Consider the following 23,216-nt stretch of genomic DNA (forward strand, 5'->3'; position numbering starts at 1 on the left):
TCTGAGCCAGTTCAGTGAACAGCAGTGTCAGCCGGGACTGGCGCAAGACCCAGGTGTCATGGCAACTGCCAGAGAAGCGGTCACACATTTGCTGCGAGCATCTGCGGTGTTCACAGACCAGCTTCACCTAGATTGAGAGGGCTCCTTTAATGGTGATGTCTGCAGGTGGTAGCCTGGTGGGAGGCCTGTTGGCCACATGAGTGCAGTTTATGAACATTACAACCTATGGTTCTCCGGCAATGGTGTCAGAACCAATGGCCCTCTGGGCCTGGCTGTGGGGGTCCGTCCTGAAGCGGACATACTCACTGGCCCTCCAGTGAAGGGCATTGGTGACCTCCCTGATGCAGCGGTGCACTGCTGTCTGTGTGACCCCACAAAGATCTCTGGTAGGCCCCTAAAAGGCTGCAGAGGCTTCAGGCTTGAGAACCGCTGCCACTATGAGGAACAAAGGCATGGGATGTCCACCGGAGTCATGGGCTGCAGGTCATCCTTGAGCAGGGCACAGAGACGTGACACCACCCTCTCTATATGCACAATCTCTTCCATGGGAAAGTGACGGAAGCAGGCAGGCAGGAGAAGCTGTAATTCTTGTGTCAGTTCCAGGAGAGATCTTCACTCCATCAGCACATGGATTTGTCTCAGTTCAAATACTGTTTTCTCCAATTTAAAACTCTCAGTTTAAAACACTGCAGCAGCCAGTTAGTCATGTGACTAAAACTGGCCTGACCACTTCTGTGTATTGAGGAAGCAACTACTGAGTCCCCATTATTTCAACATTGTCTGGTACTATGCAAATATCCTTCCAGTCAGGGCTTGCAATTGTAAGGTTTTGTTCATGAAATAATGTGTGCTTCAGTCTTGGCAGGTTGGGGGTTTGCCTGACAACAGAGTATTGTGACATAAGCCTCAGAAACCCAGTGACCATTTATAGTGACTACAGAGAGTTCACAGGATAGTTTCACTGTAACCAATACACAGCACTTGTGGTGCAGGACAGTCTTTTCCAGATAACCTTAAGCAATGCTAAACCACACATTGAAGAAAGATGGCCAGAGTTATACTCCTTGCCCTACATCACTATGGTGTAAAAGACAGCTTCACACTGACTCCAGGTTTACAGTGTGACTGGGGCAGTAGACAGTGAAAATGGAGATGAACAATGAATGGAATTCAGCCAAACACCTGAGAAAACCAATAAGTGGAAATTCCAGATCACTTCAGTTGCTGCAAAGCACAGGACATATTAAGTTTATACAGTTCATGTTCACTGCAGGATATTCACATTCAGTAACCAGTTTGTGCAGAGTTTTCAGAAATTATTTCAGACACACACTGCTGTGTAAATGGAAGCAAGGTTCAAATTCCTATTGACAGACCAATGTTTTTGCTGCAGACCAGCGACTTGCCAGTTACTGATCCTGCATCATTAATTTTAAACCATGTCAAATGAGCTGTGTCAGTTCTCAGGTGGTCTCTGCTAAGATATCCCATGAAGGCAAAAACAAACATTGGGAATTGGTCTGTGTTTACACACACCTCCTTTTTGGCCATTTACAGAAGACTGATACACTGAAGTTGTGAAGGAGTATGCAGTTCCACCCACTGTTGAAGTTCATATCCACCAAGGTGAAGGACTATAAAAATAAAGACGACTTAAAACAGGTAAAAAGACCTTTGGGCAGCTTTGTCATCGGCCAGTTTTGAAAAAAAAGATGGAACTGTCAGTGAACTGACAGTGGAAATTTTCTTCAAAGCCAGTTTCTGGCTCTCACCGAGTTACTTGTGAACTCGCTGGTGAGCCAGAAGGTTGGATAAAGTAGTGAATCCCTTCCCACACTCAGAGCAGGTGAACTCCAGAGTGTGACTGTGTGGATGAGTTTCCAGCTCAACTCGATAATTCAATCCCTTTCCACAGTCCCCATATTTACATGGTTTCTTCCCAGTGTGACTGTACTTGTGTTTCGACAGGCCAGATGATTGGCTGAAACCTCATCCACACTCACGTGTACAGTTTCTCCCCACTGTGATCGTTGTTTTTTCCTCTCACGTTCAAAATCCGGTGATTATTCGGGTTACGATAAATTGGGCGACTCCTTCAGATCCTGATCTGACATTTGCTTTGCATTTCACGACTGCAATTCCTCCCCTTCTAAAACCCTGTGAAATTGATTTAAAACAGAAAAAAAGAGTCTGTGAGAGAACCCACAAAAACACAAAGGCAGGTTGGGAAATGGAGCTGAATGAATCTGGTAATTTATGGGGCCGGTAAGAGGAAAAAGTGACCATGCATTGACTTACAACCCCAACTGGTTCATTAATGTCCTTCAGGGAAGGGAATCTGCCACCCAGTCTGAGCCTACATGAGACTCTGCCTTTTTGGGAGGAGAGAGAGACACACACATAGAGAACAAAGGAGAGGGATTTTATATATCAACAACTCAATCAGAGTTTGACAGACCCTCAACTTCCATCAACTAGAAGGACCAGGGTAGAAGGTGTGTGTGAACACCATCACCTCCAAGTTCCCCACCAAGGCACAAACCATCCTGACTTGTCTGACATCCAGTACTGGCTGAATAGAAATGACTATTTAAATATTGGGAAGTCTGAAGCCATTATCTTCAGTTCCTGCTACAAACTCCATTTCTCTCCCTGGCAACTGTGTGAGGCTAAACCAGACCATTTGTAACCTTGGTGTCATTTTTGACCCCAAGATAAGCTTCCGCCTGCATATCAGCACCATCACTCAGACCACCTATTTCCACCTCAGTAACATCACCAGACTTCGCCACCGTCGCAGCTCATCTGCCTCTGAAACTTACATCCATGTATTTGTTACCTCTCAACTTGACTATTCTAATACATTCCTGGGTGGCCTCCTACATTCTACCCTCCGTAAGCTCGAGATGATCCAAATCTCTGCTGCCTGTGACATTACTCAAACCAAGTCCCGTTCACACATCACCACTGTGCAGTCCTGTTCACACATCACCACTGTGCTCACTGACCTTCACAGACTCCCAGTTAAGCAGCACCTCAACTTTAAAATCCTCATATTTGTTATAAAATCCCTCCATGCTCTCACCCCTCACTATCATTATAATCTCCTCCAGCTCTACAACCCTCTGAGAGATCAGGGCTCAACTAACTCTGGCATCTTGAACATCCCCGATTTTCATTGCTCTACCGCTAGTAGCCGTGCCTTCAGCTGCCAAGGCCATAAGCTTTGGAAATCCCTCACTAAACCTCTCCAACTCTCTACTTCACCTTCCGTGCTTTAGACACTTCTTGAAATCCGCCTCTCTGATCAAACTTTTGCTGATCTGTCCTAATATCTCCTTATCTGGTTCACTGTCAAATGTTGCTTTTTAACACTCCTGTGAAACGTCTTGGAACATTTTATTACATTAAAGACGCTATATCAATACATGTTGATGATAACTTGGACATTTATCACCATTCCTTCATCATCACTGGGTGAAAATCCTGTAACTCCTTCCCCACACAGACTGTAGTGGTTCAAGAAGAAAGCCCACCATTACCACCTTAATGGGCAACTGGGGATTGGTAATATGCACTGGTCTGGCTCGGTCTGTACATGTAAAATGGATAAAAAGCGTCTTCAGACATACCTGTTACTTAAACAATACTCCTTTCCACTTAGCAACCTCATCACCACTGGAAACTACCTTGCTTGAAGACAAGAGTTTAGAAACACTCAGCAACACGACTCCAGTAAAAGTTCCCAGGAGGAAAAGGGGGAGCAGTGTGTGTACCTGCCCTGATATCCACCTCCCCAGGCCTGTCAGTCAAACCCCCCACTCCTCCCAGTCCACAGCTCAGCCTAGCAGCTTCCTGCACCTTGAGCCAGCCCTGCCCAGGTGTGGCCCAGTCCAAGGGGAGTCTTTGTGGAACCGGGGAGGGGGGACCTCCTGCCCTGTGCTGTGTCCCAAATGGGTCCTCCCCTCCCCCAGGCCCCTTTATAACTGAGCTCAGTTTCCTTTAAAGTTTTCTCCTTTGATGTTACACTTTATTCATCTTTAATTCCTCCAAAAGAGCTGGAAATCTGGGAGAAGCTGTGGTAACTGCCACCCCGCACGGTGAAAACACGGGACCTGGATCTTCTTATTGGGGGTGTTGAGGCCTACACCGGGTGTTTCTGAAGCCCGCCAGCCGGCTCCTTTCCTCTCCGGCACTCGGTGATTTCTCACCCGCTGCGGATCCAACACTTCCGCCTCCGTTCAGTCAAGAACCCGCTCTACGCATGCTCCAAACACTGCGCCGCCAAGCACCTGCGCACTCCCGCCAGCGACCTCTGACCTGACAGGGATGATTGACGGAAACTTGGTCCCAATAGCAAGAGGGGGCGGCCCCTCACCCGTTCCGATTGCTTGGAGGACCCACCGCTCGCTCGGTCCTCCAGACCCGCCCCCTCTGCTCCTACTGGTTCGCAGCAACCGTCAATCATCCGGGCTGTGACAGAGAGCGCGGTTGCAGCAGGTGAGCGGGAAGCGGGTTAATACAACCCTGACTTTGATGAAAGGTCACAGGTGAAACTCTGTTTCTCTTGCTGCAGAGGATTTCCAGCATGTTCTGTTCCTTTTTAATAAAGCCGGAGGGCTGCAGACACAGCCAGTGCAGAGCCAGGAGCCAATCTAAACAGAGAGATGGCACATTACCTGTTGAGTTGTGATGGCCCAGTAGTTAGGGTATTGTGTTTGAAATTCAGTGAGGTTTCTGTTTGCTGTTTGAAATCCTGCTCACCATCAATTTGATTTTGCTTTATTTCGTTGGCTGCCTGGGGAGATCACTGACTTGCAAACTGATCACAATAATACGTGCTGTATTCTATTAAAACAATTGATGTTAAGCTGCTTTTTCTAATTGGAAACATTAAAATTTATTGGCATCAATTGGATATTGTGGACTTGTTATTGAGTTATACAGCACAGAAACAGGCCCTTCGGCCCATCGTGTCTGTGCCGGCCATCAACCACCTAACTATTCTAATACCGTTTTCCAGCACTTGGCCTGTAGCCTTGTATGCTATGGCTTTTTAAGTGCTCATCTAATTACTTCTCAAGTGTTATGAGGGTTCCTGCCTCTACCACCCCTTCAGGTAGTGTGTTCCAGATTCCAACCACCCTCGGAGTGAATTTTTTTCCCTTCAAATCCCTTCTAAACCTCCTGCCCCTTACCTTAAATCTATGCCCCCAGGTATTGAACCCTCTGCTGAGGGGAAAAAAGTTTCTTCCTATCTAACCTATCAATGCCCCTCATAATTTTGTATACCTCAATCATGTCCCCCCTCAGTCTTCTCTACTCTAAGGACAACAACCCTAGCCTTTTCAGTCTCTCTTCATAGCTGAAATGCTCCAGCGTAGGCAACATCCTGGAGAAACTAAACAAAACATAAAAATGAGTGAGAAATTAACCTCAAAATGAGCTGTCAACCTGGTGAAGCTACAATCCAGGACTACGTATGTGCCAAACAGCATAAGCAGCAAGCGAGACAAGGCTGAGCAATCCCATAACCAACAATCAGATCTAAGCTCTGCAGTCCTGCCACATCCAGTCATGAATGGTGGTGGACAATTAAACAACTAACTGGAAGAAGTGGCTCCACATATATCCCCCCTCAATGATGGGGGAGCCCAGCACATCACTGCAAAAGATAGGGCTGAAGCCTTTGCAACAATGTTCAGCCAGAAGTGCCGAGTTGATGATCCATCTCAGCCTCCTCCTGAAGTCCCCAGCATCACAGATGCCAGACTTCAACTAATTCAATTTACTCTGCGTGATATCAAAAAACAACTGAAGGCACTGGATTTTTTTTTTAAATTAGTTCCTGGGATGTGGTCATCGCTGGCCAGGCCAGCATTTATTGCCCATCCCTAATTGCCCTTGAGAAGGTGGTGGTGAGCTGCCTTCTTGAACCGCTGCAGTCCATGTGGGGTGGGTACACCCACGGTGTTGTTGGGAGGGGAGTTCAAGGATTTTGACCCAGTGACAGTGAAGGAATGACGATATAGTTCCAAGTCAGGATGGTGTGTGGCTTGGATTGGAACTTGCAGGTGATGTCCTTCTAGGTGGTAGAGGTCGCAGGTTTGGAAGGTGCTAACGAGCCTTGGTGCATTGCTGTAATGCATCTTGTAGATGGTACACACTGCTGCCACCGTGCATCGGTGGTGGAAGAAGTGAATGTTTGTAGATGGGGTGCCAATCAAGCGGGCTGCTTTGTCTTGGATGGTGTCGAACTTCTTGAGTGTTGTTGGAGCTGCACCCATTCAGGCAAGTGGAGAATATTCCATCACACTCCTGACTTGTGACTTTTAGATGGTGGACAGGCTTTGGGGAGTCAGGAGGTGAGTTACATGCCGCAGGATTCCTGGCCTCTGACCTGCTCTTGTAACCACGGTATTTATATGGCTGGTCTAGTTCAGTTTCTGGTCAATGGTAGCCCCTAGGATGTTGATAGTGGGGGATTCAGCAATCGTAATGCCATTGAATGTCAAGGGGAGATGGTTAGATTCTCTCTTGTTGCAGATAGTCATTGCCTGGCACTTCTGTGGCACGAATGTTACTTGCCACTTATCAGCACAAGCCTGAATGTTGTGCAGGTCTTGCTGCATTTCTACACGGACTGCTTCAGTATCTGAGGAGTCACGAATGGTGCTGAACATTGTGCAATCATCAGCGAACATCCCTACTTCTGACCTTATGATTGAAGGAAGGTCATTAATGAAGCAGCTGAAGATGGTTGTGCCTAGGACACTACCCTGAGGAACTCCTGCAGTGATGTCCTGGAGCTGAGACGATTGACCTCCAACAACCACAACCATCTTCCTTTGCGCTAACCAGCGGAGAGTTTTCCTCCTGATTCCTATTGATTCCAGTTTTGCTGGGATTCCTTGATACCATAGTCAGTCAAATGCTGCCTTGATGTCAAGGGCAGTCACTCTCACCTCACCTTGAGTTCAGCTGTTTTGTCAATGGTTGGAGCTGAGTGGCCCTGGCGGAACCCAAACTGAGCAGGTTATTGCTAATCAAGTGTTGCTTGATAACAGTGGCGATGACATCTTCCATCACTTTACTGATGATTGAGAGTAGACTGATTGGATGGTAGTTGGCGAGGTTGGACTTGTCCTGCTTTTTGTGTTCAGGACAATGTAAGGTAAACCCCACTGCCAAGACTGAGGCACGCATTAATTTTGCCACATGAACATTAAAACTTAAAATTGCAAGCCCTGACTGGAAAGCCATTGCCATGGTAACAGACGTTGACACAATGGGAATCGAGCAGTTGATTTTCTAATCCACAGAAATGGTCAAACCAGTTTTGGCTGGAGCTTTTGGACTTGAAATTCCAACCAAGGATGTTGAAGAGACTGTTCCGTATATGTGTACCTGCTGAGCACCCTGGGAGCTTTTTGAATTTTAAACTCCCAAAGGAATTGCCAAGCAGAACACAGTGTGCTCATGGACTGAGAAGATCGCCTCTCCTGTCTCCTGCCTGTTCATCTCTCAGGGAACTGAAACCATTGAAGATCCATAAACCCAGAAAGAGAAAAAGGTTTCCTACGTGAATATGTTTTTAGAAGGCTATTGGGCCCCAACGCAACATCAGACCATATCTTCAATGAAGGACTACAGCGAACTTGAGAAACCGTAACAAGACCTTACCTCAAACTGTTCTACTTATCTTCTCTTCTGTCTTTTCTATCCCTATTTTGCATGTTTATATCACGTGTGCATTGCTAGCGTGAGCACGCCGTACATCCGTAGGTGTGAACTGTCGTAGAGAGTAAGTTTAAGGTCTAATAAATTTCCTTTTTCTGCTTTAAATCAATCAAAGTAAACCTGTTTGAGCTCATTTCTTTGCCTTATAATTGGAAACTGTGAACAAGGATTCATAAAAAGGGGAGCTCAAAACACTGTGTTTAAAATTAAACCCTGTTTCAACAAGACTAGGTGAAGACTAAAAGGGACCCCTGGACACCTTTCTCACCTGGTTGGAACAACATTTACACAGCTTTTAAAAATATTCTGCTTTTCTATTCTTATGACTGAAGTGAATAACCTCACACTTCCCCACATGATACTCCATCTGCCACCTTGTTGCCCACTCACTTAACCAGAATATATCTCTTTGGCAGCCTCTCTGTGTCCTCCTCCACAACTTACATTCCCACCTAGCTTTGTATCATCAGCAAACCTAGATACATTGCTCTCTGTCTCTTCGTCTAAATCATTAATATAGAGTATAAACAGCTGAGGCCCCAGAACTGATCCTTGCGGCTCCCCTCGTCCCAGCCTGCCAACTTGAAAATGCCCAATTGGTCTCTCTCCACAGATGCTGCCAGACCTGCTGAATATTTCCAGCATTTCTTGTTTTTACTACTTGTTCTTTTACTCGAAGCCTGTATTAATAAAGCCCAGGATACTGTACGCTTTATTAACTGCTCTCTCAACCTGTCCTGCCACCTTCAATGACATATGCACATATGAACCTAGGTCCCTCTGCTGCTGCACCACTTTAGAATTGTACCCTTTATTCTAGATTGTGTTTCCATGGTCTTCCTACCAAAATGAATCACTTCACATTTCTCTGTATTGAACTTCATCTGCCACCTCTCTGCCCATTCCACAAACTTGTCTATGTCCTTTTGAAGTTCTACACTATCCTCTGCAAACTTTTAAATTGTGCCCTGTACACAAAGGTTTAGGTCATCAATATATATCAGGAAAAGCAAGGGTCCCAACACTGACACCTGGGGAACTCCACTACAAACCATTCTCCAGCCTGAAAAACATCCATTAACCACTCCTCTTTGTTTCCCGTCATTCAACTAATTTCGTATCTATGTTGCTACTGTCCCTTTTATTTCACGAGCTACAAGTTTGCTCACATGTTTATTGTGTGGCACTGTATCAAACACCTTTTGAAAGTCCACGTAGACCACATCAACAGCATTGCCCTCAACAACCCTCTCTGTTACCTCCTCAAAAAACTCCAGTAAGTTAGTTAAAAATGATTTTCCTTTAAGAAATCAATGATGGCTTTCCTTAATTTGCAAGAATCGGTTCAGACCTGTATAGGTAAAGAAGTCTCGACACCATTCGAAATCAATTACTCTTTATTGCTTGCAAGCTGAACTCAGTTGATTCTCCTGCGCAGGACCACACGCCCCACTGACAGTGTCACAAGTGAGTTAAGTTTAAACAATGCAAGGTAGCATTTATACATTTCAGAGCATACGTCACTTGTTATTCTAAATTTAGTGTGGTTGCATAAGCAATTTTCAGAAGCAGAAGGTTCAGCAGATTATTCTTTGCTCACATCCCCATAACTGTCATGAGTTCCGTCTACTCCTTGAGACAGTTAGTGTGGCAAGATTAGCTACAAGCTGAACCCTGTTATCACTGTTTCTAAAGCGTTAGCACACCCAATCTGGAGATCACGAACTTGCAATAGTTAGTGAATGAGTCATTTTTGTCTGCTGAGCTTTCATATCCGAACAAACCAAATGGAACATTTTACTGCTGACATGACCTCGCAGATCATGTAGCCGGGAGTTTAGTCTTGTTTTCTCTAAAACTTGTTTTCATTGTTTTTTCTGGGTCGGGGCTAGGAGTCCGAGCAATTTTCCACATTCCCTCCTTTTATCATATCATGATAACAAAACATCATCGTATGCGGAGGGGAGAGGTAGGGGGCTTAAAGTAGTCGTGATCATTAAGTCCTTCAACATCAATACCTGCCAGTCGGGTAACCTCCCTGATTTCCACCTCGTCGGTAGCAGAGGTGCTTCTGGGAGGCTCCGAAGCGGCGGGACGATAACGTACGGGGAGCTGGGTCATGGTAGTCATTTCCCCACAATATCGGGTCAGGAGGCACTTAATGATGCTTAGGAAGGCGCAAAAAAGGAGAATAACCACGACTATTACCAAAGAATGCATAATCCAGGTTCCCCAGCCACTGCCAAACAGCCAGTTCAGCCAATCCTCTACTACTTTAGGGCCCTGCCTGAAATCATCAAGCTGGTCTTAAATGGCGTTAATGGCCTCGGTGATGTTGAGCGACTCATCCCGTACATTGGTAATACATTTGTCCCCCACGATCGTACACACTCCCCCTTGCTGGGCCAGGAGGTAGTCTGTAGCATAACGGGTCTGTTGGGTGTATAGTCGCAATTCGGACAGTTCTCGATTGATGGCTTCCAGACCCCTTCTAGTGCTATTTCCCAGGATAGTAAGGCCGCAAATGAGATAATTCCTATTCTTAGCAGCTACGACCCCCGCCGACCCTCCCAGCGAGAGAGCACTAAGGAATCCGTAGCCTAGTGACGATCCCAGGGTAATTGGATCCTTCCAATCGGCACAGAAGTCTGAACCGATAGCCCGGGCCACTTTTCTCCTGCGAGTGTGAGTCTCTTGGGGGCATGGGACGGTGAGTGGTCCTATTGCCCCGACTGCAAAACGAATCGGGAGAGTTGGTGTTGCCGTTGTGTAAGTGCCGTTGAGGAGAAACATGAATCCCCTCTTGGCTCGGTAACATGTAATATTTTTGTTATTGGTCTGTGTGAACTGGACGTACCACCAGTTGCGGGGGTCGGTGGATCTTCCATTTGACCCGTTCATTTGGTGCGAATCGAATGGATATGACCATGAGTCTGAGCTCACATGGGTTCCATTACAATGGCCGCAAATGAATTGCCTGCCTGCCGTGGCGTTAAAACATCTTTCCTTATCACATGTACATGAAAACCGGCCTTGGTGTATTTGGCATTGCTGGCGAGCACACTGTCTCTGTACACAAGTGGCGTTCTTCGGGACGAGGGCATAGGCACATCCCCACCCCTGTCCCGTAAAACACAGGGGAAAATCCTCCCTCTTTGAACAGCTAGTCCCCCCTGTCCCCTGCACCCCCCTACAATTGGGATGAGTGGGATCTATTAATTCTACGCATCTTCCCTGCACACTCCTCTTGTATCTGCCCTCCTGTCCCTCACAGGGTTGACCTGATGTCTCGGCAGTGTATAGTTGGAGAGGGTTCCAACTAGGAGTGGCCACAAATAGGGCCTCAACCGATCTAGCCAAGGGGTAACATACAGTCTGATTTCCATACAATTTAGTATGGACCTGGTAGAAAAGATTATCCTTCAATCCTTTGACCTGGGTGACCGTGACAATGTAGGTTATCGCAACTAAGAGTCCAAAGCTGAAGAGACTTTTTTGCAATGGGTCTTGTGAACCCATTTTGGTTGTCCTTTTAGCTTGACAGCTGTAGGGGTTGTCAGGATGATATGGTACGGTCCTCTCCACCGGGTGCCGAGCTTCCGCTTGTTCCACTCTTTAATCAGGATGAAATCGCCGGGTTTCAGATCGCTCGACCAGTCGGCTGGTGATTCATCTGTCCCTTGGCATTTTTCTTCCTGGACCGCTCTAACCTGCGAATGGAGAGCCTTGAGAGAAGAGGTTAGTGCCATCATGTAAGATAACATCTGGTCACTCATTACATGAAGATCTAGAGTTCCCACAAGGTCAGTGGTCCATGGAGTCCTCATTGGTCGGTCATATAATATTTCGGCCGCCGAGAGTCCATGAGCTGTTTGAGGAGTGAGCCTCATATGAAACAGGGCGATTGGTAAGACCTGAAGCCAATTTAGTCCAGTTTCGATTGCCAATTTTGCTCGTTTGGTTTTCAATGTTTGGTTAGCTCTTTCCACTACTCCAGTAGCTTGTGGCTGCCGTGGACAGTGGAATTGTTGTCTAATTTTTAATGCCGAACACAATGCAACGTTTATTTGTCCCACAAAATGTGGACCATTATCTGAACTTATAGTGTGAGGTATGCCGAACCTTGGAATGACATCCTTCATCAATATTTTCACCACCGTTTCAGCAGTATTATCTACTGTGGGGTAAGCTTCTATCCACCTCGTAAAAACATCGATTAAAACAAGACAATATTTGTAAATATGTACACGGGATAATTCAATAAAATCAATCTGAACAGTTGAAAAAGGTCCATCTGGCAAGGGTGTGGAGCCCTTCTTACATTTTGCGCTCTGGTTAATGTTGTATTTCTGACAAGTTGTACACCTTGCGGCCACTCTTTCAGCGCTTGAAGAGAAATTCGGGCTCCACCAGGATTGCAATAACAATTTTACCATTCCCTCCTTGCCGAGATGTGTACATGTGTGGACAGAGTCCAAGAACAATGGTAAAAGCGCATCGGGCAGACAGGCCTGCCCTGCAGGGGAAGTCCAAAGGTTGGATTTGTTGTCAAAGGTACAACCCGAGGACTGCCAAACCTGTTTTTCTGAGTCAGAGGTGTCCCTCTGATATTTAGAAACAACCTCAATGCTAGGTAAAGCCTCGGTATCAGAAGTGGGAATCACTGAATCAGGTTCTTTCCTATTTTTCATTTGAGGGACTACCAAAGCACATAAGGTGCTAGCATGTTTGGATGCCAAATCAGCTCTATCGTTACCCCGAGTGACATCAGAATCAAGGGGAACGTGAGCAGGGCATTTAATAATCGCCAATTGTCGGGGCAACTGGATAGCCTGTAAAGGATTCGCAACGTAGACCCCATTGCTAACGGGCGCGCCGGCAGATGTTAAAAATCCGCGCTGGAACCAAAGTTGGGCAAAATCATGGGCGACCCCGAAAGCGAATTGGGAGTCAATATAGAGGTTTGCAACCTTGTCCTGGGCCAGGATACATGCACGGGTCAGGGCAAAGAGTTCAGCTTTCTGAGCTGAAGTCGATTCCAGGAAGGTAGCTGCTTCCAGGACTTGGTGATCGTCCACAATGGCGTATCCAGCAGAGCGTTGGCCGTCGGGTGTCAATGAGGAACTGCCGTCAACGTATAGGGTCAGCTCGGCGTTCAGAAAGGGCTGGTCGGAGAGGTCGGAACGGGAGACCGTGAGGTGGTGGTTTAATTCGATACAATCATGCGGGGGATTGGGCAGAGTGGACGGAGGATCTTCAAGAAAGAGGGCTGGGTTGATGGCTGAACAATAGTGAAAGGATATAAAAGGATTCTGCAGTAGCGATATCTCATAGCGACTTTGCCGGGCAGTAGTGAGGTGCTGGGTCTGTTGGCTTGTGAGTAAGGCCACCACTGAGTGCGTGGTATAAATATGGACCGGTTGCTGTAATGTGAGACTGGAGGAGGCCTGGACAAGTACGTGTACCGCAGGGAGGATCTGTGTGCAAGGTGGTAACCCGAGCGCAACAGGATCACGTTTGGTGGAGTAATATGCCACGGGCCGATGCGCAGTACCATGGGTCCGAGTGAGAACGCCGGTGGCGACCTGGAAGAGGACATTTAACATAGAGGCGAAAGGGCCGATCATATAGGGGCCTCCCCAAAGCCGGGGCCGAAGTAAGAAGCCTTTTAATCAGGAGGAAAGAATCCAGGGCTTCCGGGGAGAGAACATATTGTTGCGGGGATTTGGCTGAACTGTAAGGCGTCAAGGACTTGGTAAGTAAGGTGACATTAGGTAACCATAGACGGCAATAGTTGATGAGACCCAAAAAGGACCTCATCTGTATAGGGGTCTGAGGGGGTGCAAGGTTAAGAATAGGGGCAATGCGCTCAGTCGTGAGTGATCGCTCAGTGGCAGAAATCATAGGTCCCACAAATTTGACCTGTTTCTGGCCCTTCTGGACTTTCAAAGGGGGCACAATGTATCCGAGCTGGTGTAAATAGTTAAGTAACACGGCTGTGTCCCCTTCAATATCCCGCTCATTGGGGCTTGCAAGGAGCAAGTCATCTATGTATTGGACGATCGTAGAACGGCTGGGGAGGATCAGATCAGTGAGCTGGGAGTGGAGAATCTGGGAAAAAATAGTTAGAGAGTGGACAAAACCCTGGGGCAACCGGGTCCACGTATACTGGTGACCGCGATAGGTGAAAGCAAAAAGAAACTGTGAGTCGGAATGGATGGGAACGGAGAAAAGGGCATCCTGAACGTCGATAAGGGTGAAAATTGTAGCATCAGCCGGAATCGAACTGAAGATAGCAGCCGGGTTGGGAACTACAGCATGGAGAGGCTTAACGATCTTATTGATGGCCCGAAGGTCCTGTACCAGTCGATAATCTGGTCGGCCAGGCTTAGGAACAGGGAAGATAGGAGTGTTACACGCAGATTGGCAGGGAACAAGGATCCCTTGGGTTAAAAAGGAGTCAATAATTGCCTGGATGCCTCTCTCCGCTTCAGGTTTTAACGGGTATTGGGCAATAGAGGGGAATCTGGCATTGGGCAAAACCTTAATGCAGACTGGAGGAACCTTAGTGAGGCCCATGTCAAACTTCGATGTGGCCCAAACGCCTTCATGAACCTCCCCCAGGGAAACATTGGCACGTGCCCGATGATTGGGCAATAGTCCCCAGAATGGACGGATGATCAGGCAAATATCTAATAGTACCCCGGGAGAAAGTTTGCTCCGCCAAGTCATGCGGATCTGATTGGTTGAGGAGATCATAGGCGAGGGCCCCTAATTCCCTTGCATGATGGGTTGCATTGACAGTCAAGGTAATGTGAGGGGCAACTCCTGGGGGTTGGGACCAGATGTCATTAGGAATTAAAGCAGCATAAAACTGTCCCGCAGGACCCCGTACAATTGCGAGGAGGGTGACCAATTGTGGATTTCCCTCGAGGCTTAAAGCGGTCCTCATAAAAGGGATCACATCCACTGGCATCGTAGCAAAGGGTAACATGAGGGGAGATAAGTAAGGGCTCAAAAGGGACTTCCTGGGGAGGGAGGTCGACGGACCAATATTGAGGGTCAGGGAAAAGTGGGAACATTCAGCCTGTCGGTGGGAACAGGGGAGTAACTTGGATGGTTCCGAAGAGGGTTTAGGTTCGTTTTTGGTTCTCAGTCTCGTCCGGGAAGCGATTGGGTCAGTGGATGAACGCGGGCTGTGTCGGGGGGTGGGCGGCTGTAGTGGAGGTCCAAGGGTTAGGGTAGGGGACGGTCTCAATGAGGGGTCCGTCGTAGAACCCTCCACAGGGCCGGGTTCTGGATAGGGTGGGGGTGGGGCAGTCGGAGTGGGGAACGGAGGGGCTTCTGGAGGCGCCGCGGGTCTACCGGATACAGGCTGTGTTCTTGAGGGGGCCACACCCCACATATCCCAATTCCACTGGCCATCATCTGATTCCCTTTCTGTACCCGAGACTGAAACCGAGGTGCCTTGGCCAAGGACATAGTTTGTCGCAATGGTTTAAATGTCAGAGGATCAGGATCACTCTTTTCCTTCTGTCGACTTTCCTTTCGCTCCTTGTTAACCGCATCCCTTTGTTTGCACAAAAGGCACAGAGTCTCCCACCCCTTCGGCTGTCCATTTTCATCACATACATCGATCCCTTTCTTTATCGCATTATCCTGCCAGCTCCTAAGTTTACTCTCCTCGATCCTCTTAATGGCCATCTCCTTCCACATTTGAATATATTTTTTTTTTCCTTATTTCTCTTCCAGATCTCTTGTTCTGCGTATTGGATCTGATCAAGATCCCAGATACTGCCGATTGGCCAATTACTCGGTCCCAGTTTACTAGTTAATCCCGCACTGAATTTTCTTAACTCTGTTACCATTGTAGGATTCGCATTACATATCATTTGGATTGGACTCGAACAATCCATAGTATCTAAGTGTTGTCCCATTTTAGACGTCTTACCAACTATTGGGGGGACTCGAACCCTCCCTTTGGAAACTAAAACAAACTTAACACAGAAAGGGACTCGAACCCTTAAAAAGTTGGACTCGAACCAACTATAGGGGGGACTCGAACCCGCCCTCTGATAGCCCTGAGAGGAACGTTGCCTCTCTACTTCTCACCTATATCTGACAGGGTCCCGTCAATGGCCGACCTTGCAAGAAGATGAGGGATGAACCAGAATTACAGTCAGTCAATAAAAGACCAAGGTTAAAGCCTTACCTTGTGGGCCCGTCTGTTATGATCGATCGTAACTGATGGTTCACCACTAACTCAGTCTCCCCGTGGCGGGTCAACCATATATCGGGACCCTGCTCGCAGCACCAAATGCAAGAATCGGTTCAGACCTGTATAGGTAAAGAAGTCTCGACATCATTCGAAATCAATTACTCTTTATTGCTTGCAAGCTGAACTCAGTTGATTCTACTGTGCAGGACCACACGTCCCACTGACAGTGTCACAAGTGAGTTAAGTTTAAACAATGCGAGGTAGCATTTATACATTTCAGAGCATGCGTCACTTGTTATTCTAAATTTAGTGTGGTTGCATAAGCAATTTACAGAAGCAGAAGGTTCAGCAGATTATTTTTTTTTTTAGAGATACAGCACTGAATCAGGCCCTTCGGCCCACCAAGTCTGTGCCGACCATCAACCACCCATTTATACTAATCCTACACTAATCCCATATTCCTACCACATCCCCTCCTGTCCCTATATTTCCCTACCACCTACCTATACTAGGGGCAATTTATAATGGCCAATTTACCTACCAACCTGCAAGTCTTTTAGCTTGTGGGAGGAAACCGGAGCACCCGGAGAAAACCCACGCAGACACAGGGAGAACTTGCAAACTCCACACAGGCAGTACCCAGAATTGAACCCGGGTCGCTGGAGCTGTGAGGCTGCGGTGCTAACCACTGCGCCGCCCCTATTCTTTGCTCACATCCCCATATCTGTCATGAGTTCCGTCTACTCCTTGAGAGTTAGTGTGGTTAGATTAGCTACAAGCTGCATCCTGTTATCACTGTTTCTAAAGCGTTAGCACACCCAGTCTGGAGATCACGAACTTGCAATAGTTAGTGAATGAGTCATTTTTGTCTGCTGAGCTTTCTTATCCAACAAACCAAATGGAACATTTTACTGCTGACATGACCTCGCAGATCATGCAGCCGGGAGTTTAGTCTTGTTTTCTCTAAAACTTGTTTTCATTGTTTTTTCTGGGTCGGGGCTAGGAGTCCGAGCAATTTTCCACATTTCCACAAATTAACTCACATTTGTCCATGTGATGATTGTTTTTGTCCCTAACTATTTTTTCTAAAATTTTTCCAACCACCGACGTTAAACTGACTGGCCTGTAGTTGCTGGGCTTACCTTTACACTCTTTTTCGAACAAAGACGTTTGCAATTCTCCAGTCCAAAGGCACCACCCCCGAGTCTAAGGGAGACTGAAAAATTATGACCAGTGCCTCTGCGACTTCCCCCTCACTTCCCTCAGTATCCTTGGATGCATCTCATCTGGTCCCTGGTCCCTTATTCACTTTAAGTACAGATATCCTATGTAATACATCCCCTTTATCAATTTTAAAGCCTTTTCATGTCTGAATTACCTCCTCTTTCACCATTGCCTGGGTTGCATCTTCTTGCTTGAGAAAGACTGGGCCCTCCATGTGTAAATCCACTTTCTGGATTCTAATCAGGCCCACGTTTTTACTATTGAAATGCCTTGTTGTGATCTCGCTGTTGACATTGTCTCCTGCCTCCGCACTCGGTGTATCTGCAGCCTGCCAGCCCCAGGCCTCCCTCTCACCTGCTGGAACAGCGTTCTCTGCCTCAGGCCTTGCCGGCCGCGCATGCTGAGCTCACACCGCCCACCCGAGTGATTGACGGTTGCGGTAGACCAATAGGACGAGCGGGGGTGGAATTGGAGCTCTGAAAGGGCGGAGGGTCCTCCATCCAATCGGAGCGAGAGAGCAGGCTGACGTCAATCACCCAGGCAGGTGGCACTGCCTGCTGTCATCTAGTCCCGCCCCTTCTTGCTATTGGGCGGGGGCTGCCATCAATCAGCCGGACATTGCGGGCTGTCAGGTCAGAGGCCGCTGGTGGGAGATTCAAGTGCGCAGGTGCAGTGCCTATTAGTTTTTGGAGCATGCGCAGCTTGTGTGATGAAGGTGGAGAGAAGTTTGTGACTCGCACTGCAGCCGGGAAACGGCGGCGGGAAGGAGCCGGCGGGAGGGCGGAGAGGCTTCAAAAACGTCCGGTGCAGCTTCAACACCCCCGATAAGAAGCTCCCGCGTTTGCACCGAGCGGGGCTTCTCCCAGTGACAGGCCCGGGGTTAACGGCCGCCAGATTTCTAGCTCTTTTGGAGGAATTAAAGATTAATAAAGTGTAACATCAAAGGAGAAAACTTTAAAGGAAACTGAGCTCAGTTATAAAGGGGCCTGGGGGAGGGAGGAACCATTTGGGACACAGCACAGGGCAGGAGGTCCCCCCCCCCCCCCCCCCACTCCCTGGTTCCACAAAGACTCCCCTTGGACTGGGCCACACCTGGGCAGGGCTGGATCAAGGTGCAGGAAGCTGCTAGGCTGAGCTGTGGACTGGGAGGAGTGGGGGGTTTGACTGACAGGCCTGGGGAGGGGGATATCAGGGCAGGTACACACACTGCTCCCCCTTTTCCTCCTGGGATCTTTTACTGGAGTCGTGTTGCTGAATGTTTCTAAACTCTGTCTCCCTGTCCCGGTAATGGAGGTGGATTGTAGGTTGCTGTGAGTGTTGGACTATATTGTCTCTCCTCATTCTTCCTCCTTCTCCCACTCCGTGTTCCAGGCTGCAGGCTCCTCCAGCAGCTCAATGCATCTGAAACGTTAACTCTTTCTCTCTCCACAGATGCTACCTGACCTGCTGTGAGGCTCCAGTGTGATTTGGACAATTTGGGTGAGTGGGCAAATGCATGACAGATGCAGTATAACGTGGATAAATGTGAGGTTATCCACTTTGGTTGTAAAAACAGAAAGGCAGATTATCTGACTGGTGATAGATTGGGAAAGTGGGAGGTGCAACGAGACCTGGGTGTCCTTGTAAACCAGTTGCTGAAAGCAAGGATTCAGATGCAGCAAGCAGTTCGGAAGACAAATGGTATGTTTGCCTTCATTGCAAGAGGATTTGAGTACAGGAGCAAGGATGTCTTACTGCAGTTAGTGAGACCACATCTGGAGTATTGTGTGCAGTTTTGGTCTTCTTATCTGAGGAAAGATATTCTTGTATGTAGGGAGTGCAAAGAAGATTTACGAAGCTGATTCCTGGGATGGCAGGATTGACGTGAGGAGGGATTGGATCGACTAGGCCTATATTCACGAGAGTTTCAAAGAATGAGAGGGGATCTCATAGAAACCTATAAAATTCTAACAGGACTAGACAGGTCAGACGCAGGGAGGATGTTCCCGATGGCTGGGGAGTCCAGAACCAGGGGTCACAGTCTCAGGATACGGGGTACGCCATATAGAACCGAGATGAGGAGAAATGTCTTCACTCAGAGGGTGATGAACCTGTAGAATTCTCTCCTGCAGAAGGCAGTGGAGCCCAAGTCATTAAATATATTCAAGGAGGAGGTAGATGTATTTCTTAATGCCAAAGGGATCAAGGGATATGGGGTGAAAATGGGAACATGGTACTGAATTAGATGATCAGCCTTGATCTTTTTTGAATGGCGGAGCAGGACCGAAGGGCTGAATGGCCTACTCCTATTCGTACTCCTGCTCCTATTTTCTTTGTTTCTATGTATTTCCAGTATTTTCTTTTATTTACGAATTCCAGCATCCACAGTATTTTGGTTTAGTTTTATTGCTGGTGTTGCTCACAGAACTGAGTCGAGAAACACAGACGAACCAATTAAGTGCCAATGGGGGTGGGTTTTGGATGTGAAAGCCAGTCCCTGACCTGTATAGGTCCTTTTTGTTGCATCAGCAACTTAGAGGGAGTTGCACCGGTAATAAAAACTACAAAGGAAACTTAACTAAATGAAAATAAAATGTAATTCCTCGTGGTGGCGATACATTCCAGTCCTTTCGGTGCCCAGCAGTCGCGGAAGGGCCCACGCTTACTGGTGAAATCCGTGTGGTGTTGATCAATCCAGTAATATGCGATAACAAAAACTATAAAGTGGAGCGATGGAGCCTGGGTTAACGACTCCCAGCATTCTTGGGGGCAATGTGCAGCAGGGGGCGTGCATGACCATCCTGGCACAGGAAGCTGGAGGGGCGACTGTTGTGAATTTCAATCTTGGACTGACAGTGATGGCTTTCATAAACTTCTTTTATAGGCACTTAGAAGGACTTGCAGATGGGGAAACTCAAACCAAACATCACATCAAGGTCTGACAGAGTCACTCGGTTCATCAGGACCTGAATATCATTGGCCTTTGACCCTGGAAGCAAAAAGGTTTGTCTGTGGGAAAAGATTTCAGGTATCAGTGTGACTGGAAAAGCACTGAGATACACAAAGCCCTGGTTAGACCACACCTGGAGTATTGTGTTCAGTCCTGGGCACCACACCTTAGGAAGGATATAATGGCCTTGGAGGGAGTGCAGTGTAGATTTACCTGAATGATACCTGGACTCCAAGGGTTAAATTACGAGGGGACAAATGAGTCATAGTCACTGCGGCATTGAAAGAGGCCATTCGGCCCATTGAGTCCATGCCAGCTCTCTGTAGAGCAATCCAGTTAATCACATTGATCTACTCTCCCTGTGGTCCTACAGGTTTATTTCCAATTTCCTCTTGAAATCATTGATCATCTCCACTTCCACCACCCTCATAGGCAGTGAGTTCCAGGACATTACCACTCACTGTGTAAAAATATTACTTCCTCACATCCCTCCTGTATCTCTTACCCAAAATCTTAATCTGTGTGCCCTAGTCCTTGTACCGTCAACTAATGGGAACAGCTTTTCTTTGTCTACCTTGTCTAAACCTGTCATCATTTTCAACACCTCTATCAGATCTCCCCTCAATCTCCTTTGCTCCAAGGAGAACAACACCGGCTCCTCCAACCCATCCTTGTAGTTAAATTCTCTCATCTCAGGAACCATTCTGATAAATCTCTGCACCCTCTCAAGGACCTTCACATCCTTCCGAAAGTGTGGTGACCAGAACTGAGTGCAATACACTGGTTATGGCCCAACCAGAGCACTGTAAAGGTTCAGCCTAACTTCTCAGATTTTGTGCTCAATATCTCTATTTATGAAGCCCAAAGTGCAATATGCTGTACTAATTACTCACTCAATATGTCCTGCCACCTTCAAAGATCTATGTACATGAACCCCAGGGTTCCTCTATCCCTGCACACCCTTTATATATCGCCTCTCTCGATGCCTTGTGTGAAAATGCATCACATCACGATGGTTGTGTTCCCTGGAATTTAGAAGATTAAGGGGTGCTTTCAACAATTTTTTTTCGAAATATTAATTGGAACTGATAGGATAGTGAGAAACTATTTCTACTGGTTGGAAAAGCTAGTACTAGTGGTAATTGTAGAAAGGTTGGAGCCAGACATTTCATGAAGCCACCTCAGGCACTGTAAATGGCAGCGTTAATCCACCCCTGGGCCCTGTAAACATGAGCATTAATCCACCCCTGGGCCCGGTAAACCCGAGCATTAATCCACCCCTGGGCCCTGTAAACCCGAGCATTAATCCACTCCTGGGCCCTGTAAACCCGAGCATTAATCCACTCCTGGGCCCTGTAAACCCGAGCATTAATCCACCCCTGGGCCCTGTAAACCCGAGCATTAATCCACCCCTGGGCCCTGTAAACCCAGAGCATTAATCCACTCCTGGGCCCTGTAAACCCGAGCATTAATCCACCCCTGGGCCCTGTAAACCTGAGCATTAATCCACCCCTGGGCCCTGTAAACCCAGAGCATTAATCCACTCCTGGGCCCTGTAAACCCGAGCATTAATCCACTCCTGGGCCCTGTAAACCCGAGCATTAATCCACCCCTGGGCCCTGTAAACCCAGAGCATTAATCCACCCCTGGGCCTTGTAAACCCGAGCATTAATCCACCACTGGGCCTTGTAAACCCGAGCATTAATCCACCACTGGGCCTTGTAAACCCAAGCATTAATCCACCCCTGGGCCCTGTAAACCCAGAGCATTAATCCACCCCTGGGCCTTGTAAACCCGAGCATTAATCCACACCTGGGCCCTGTAAACCCGAGCATTAATCCACCCCTGGGCCCTGTAAACCCAGAGCATTAATCCACCCCTGGGCCTTGTAAACCCGAGCATTAATCCACACCTGGGCCCTGTAAACCCGAGCATTAATCCACACCTGGGCCCTGTAAACCCGAGCATTAATCCACCCCTGGGCTCTGTAAACCCGAGCATTATTCCACCCCTGGGCCCTGTAAACCCGAGTATTAATCCACTCCGAAGCCCTGTAAACCAGAGTATTAATCCACCCCTGGGCCCTGTAAACACGAGTATTAATCCACCCCTGGGCCCTGTAAACCCGAGCATTATTCCACCCCTGGGCCCTGTAAACCCGAGTATTAATCCACTCCGAAGCCCTGTAAACCAGAGTATTAATCCACCCCTGGGCTCTGTAAACCCGAGCATTATTCCACCCCTGGGCCCTGTAAACCCGAGTATTAATCCACCCCTGGGCCCTGTAAACCCGAGTATTAATCCACTCCGAAGCCCTGTAAACCAGAGTATTAATCCACCCCTGGGCCCTGTAAACACGAGTATTAATCCACCCCTGGGCCCTGTAAACACGAGTATTAATCCACCCCTGGGCCCTGTAAACCCGAGCATTAATCCACCCCTGGGCCCTGTAAACCCAAGCATTAATCCACCCCTGGGCCCTGTAAACGCGAACATTAATCCACCCCTGGGCCCTGTAAACCTGAGCATTAATCCACCCCGGGCCCTGTAAACCCGAGTATTAATCCACTCCGAAGCCCTGTAAACCCGAGTATTAATCCACCCCGGGCCCTGTAAACACGAGTATTAATCCACGCCTGGGCCCTGCAAACCCGAGCATTAATCCACCCCTGGGCCCTGCAAACCCGAACATTAATCCACCCCTGGGCCCTGTAAACCCGAACATTAATCCACCCCTGGGCCCTGTAAACCTGAGCATTAATCCACCCCTGGGCCCTGTAAACCCGAACATTAATCCACCCCTGGGCCCTGTAAACCCGAGCATTAATCCACCCCTGGGCCCTGTAAATCCGAGCATTAATCCACCCCTGAGCCCTGTAAACCCGAGCATTAATCCACCCCTGAGCCCTGTAAACCCGAGCATTAATCCACCCCTGGGCCCTGTAAATCCGAGCATTAATCCACCCCTGAGCCCTGTAAACCCGAGCATTAATCCACCCCTGAGCCCTGTAAACCCGAGCATTAATCCACCCCTGGGCCCTGTAAATCCAAGCATTAATCCACCCCTGAGCCCTGTAAACCCGAGCATTAATCCACCCCTGGGCC

At 47.9% G+C, this 23,216-nt stretch overlaps 2 protein-coding genes across 8 annotated transcripts in view; one reads left to right on the top strand and one right to left on the bottom strand.

Annotated features, from left to right (window-relative positions):
• Positions 1-9,119: 9,119 nt before the first annotated feature.
• LOC137349425 (uncharacterized) lies at positions 9,120-17,613 on the bottom strand. Of its 2 annotated transcripts, XM_068014934.1 has the most exons (3): positions 17,337-17,613; positions 15,953-16,077; positions 9,120-11,465 (listed from the first exon to the last, which is right to left on the bottom strand). In XM_068014934.1, the coding sequence occupies exon 3, from the start codon at positions 11,257-11,259 to the stop codon at positions 10,048-10,050; it is 1,212 nt and encodes a 403-aa protein (XP_067871035.1). In that variant the 5' UTR covers positions 11,260-11,465; positions 15,953-16,077; positions 17,337-17,613; the 3' UTR covers positions 9,120-10,047. The 2 variants fall into 2 exon arrangements, with proteins under 2 accessions (XP_067871035.1, XP_067871036.1); XM_068014935.1 differs by lacking the exon at positions 15,953-16,077.
• Positions 17,614-17,805: 192 nt separating this feature from the next.
• Positions 17,806-23,216, top strand: part of LOC137349430 (zinc finger protein 154-like) — a 32,128-nt gene continuing 26,717 nt past the window's right edge. Inside the window, exons 1-3 of one of the 6 annotated variants that reach the window (XM_068014946.1) lie at positions 17,806-17,849; positions 18,614-18,661; positions 20,046-20,164. The gene's annotated coding sequence lies outside the window, so the exon portion shown is untranslated. The other 5 variants (XM_068014947.1, XM_068014944.1, XM_068014945.1 and 2 more) reach the window with 5 other exon arrangements.

This window comes from Heterodontus francisci, chromosome 34 (assembly GCF_036365525.1).
Source record: "Heterodontus francisci isolate sHetFra1 chromosome 34, sHetFra1.hap1, whole genome shotgun sequence".
NCBI classification, from domain to species: domain Eukaryota; kingdom Metazoa; phylum Chordata; class Chondrichthyes; order Heterodontiformes; family Heterodontidae; genus Heterodontus; species Heterodontus francisci.

What these genes read in the sequence shown, in the direction of transcription:
- LOC137349425 (XM_068014935.1), bottom strand. Translation starts at nt 11,259, where the DNA reads ATGGGTTCACAAGACCCATTGCAAAAAAGTCTCTTCAGCTTTGGACTC.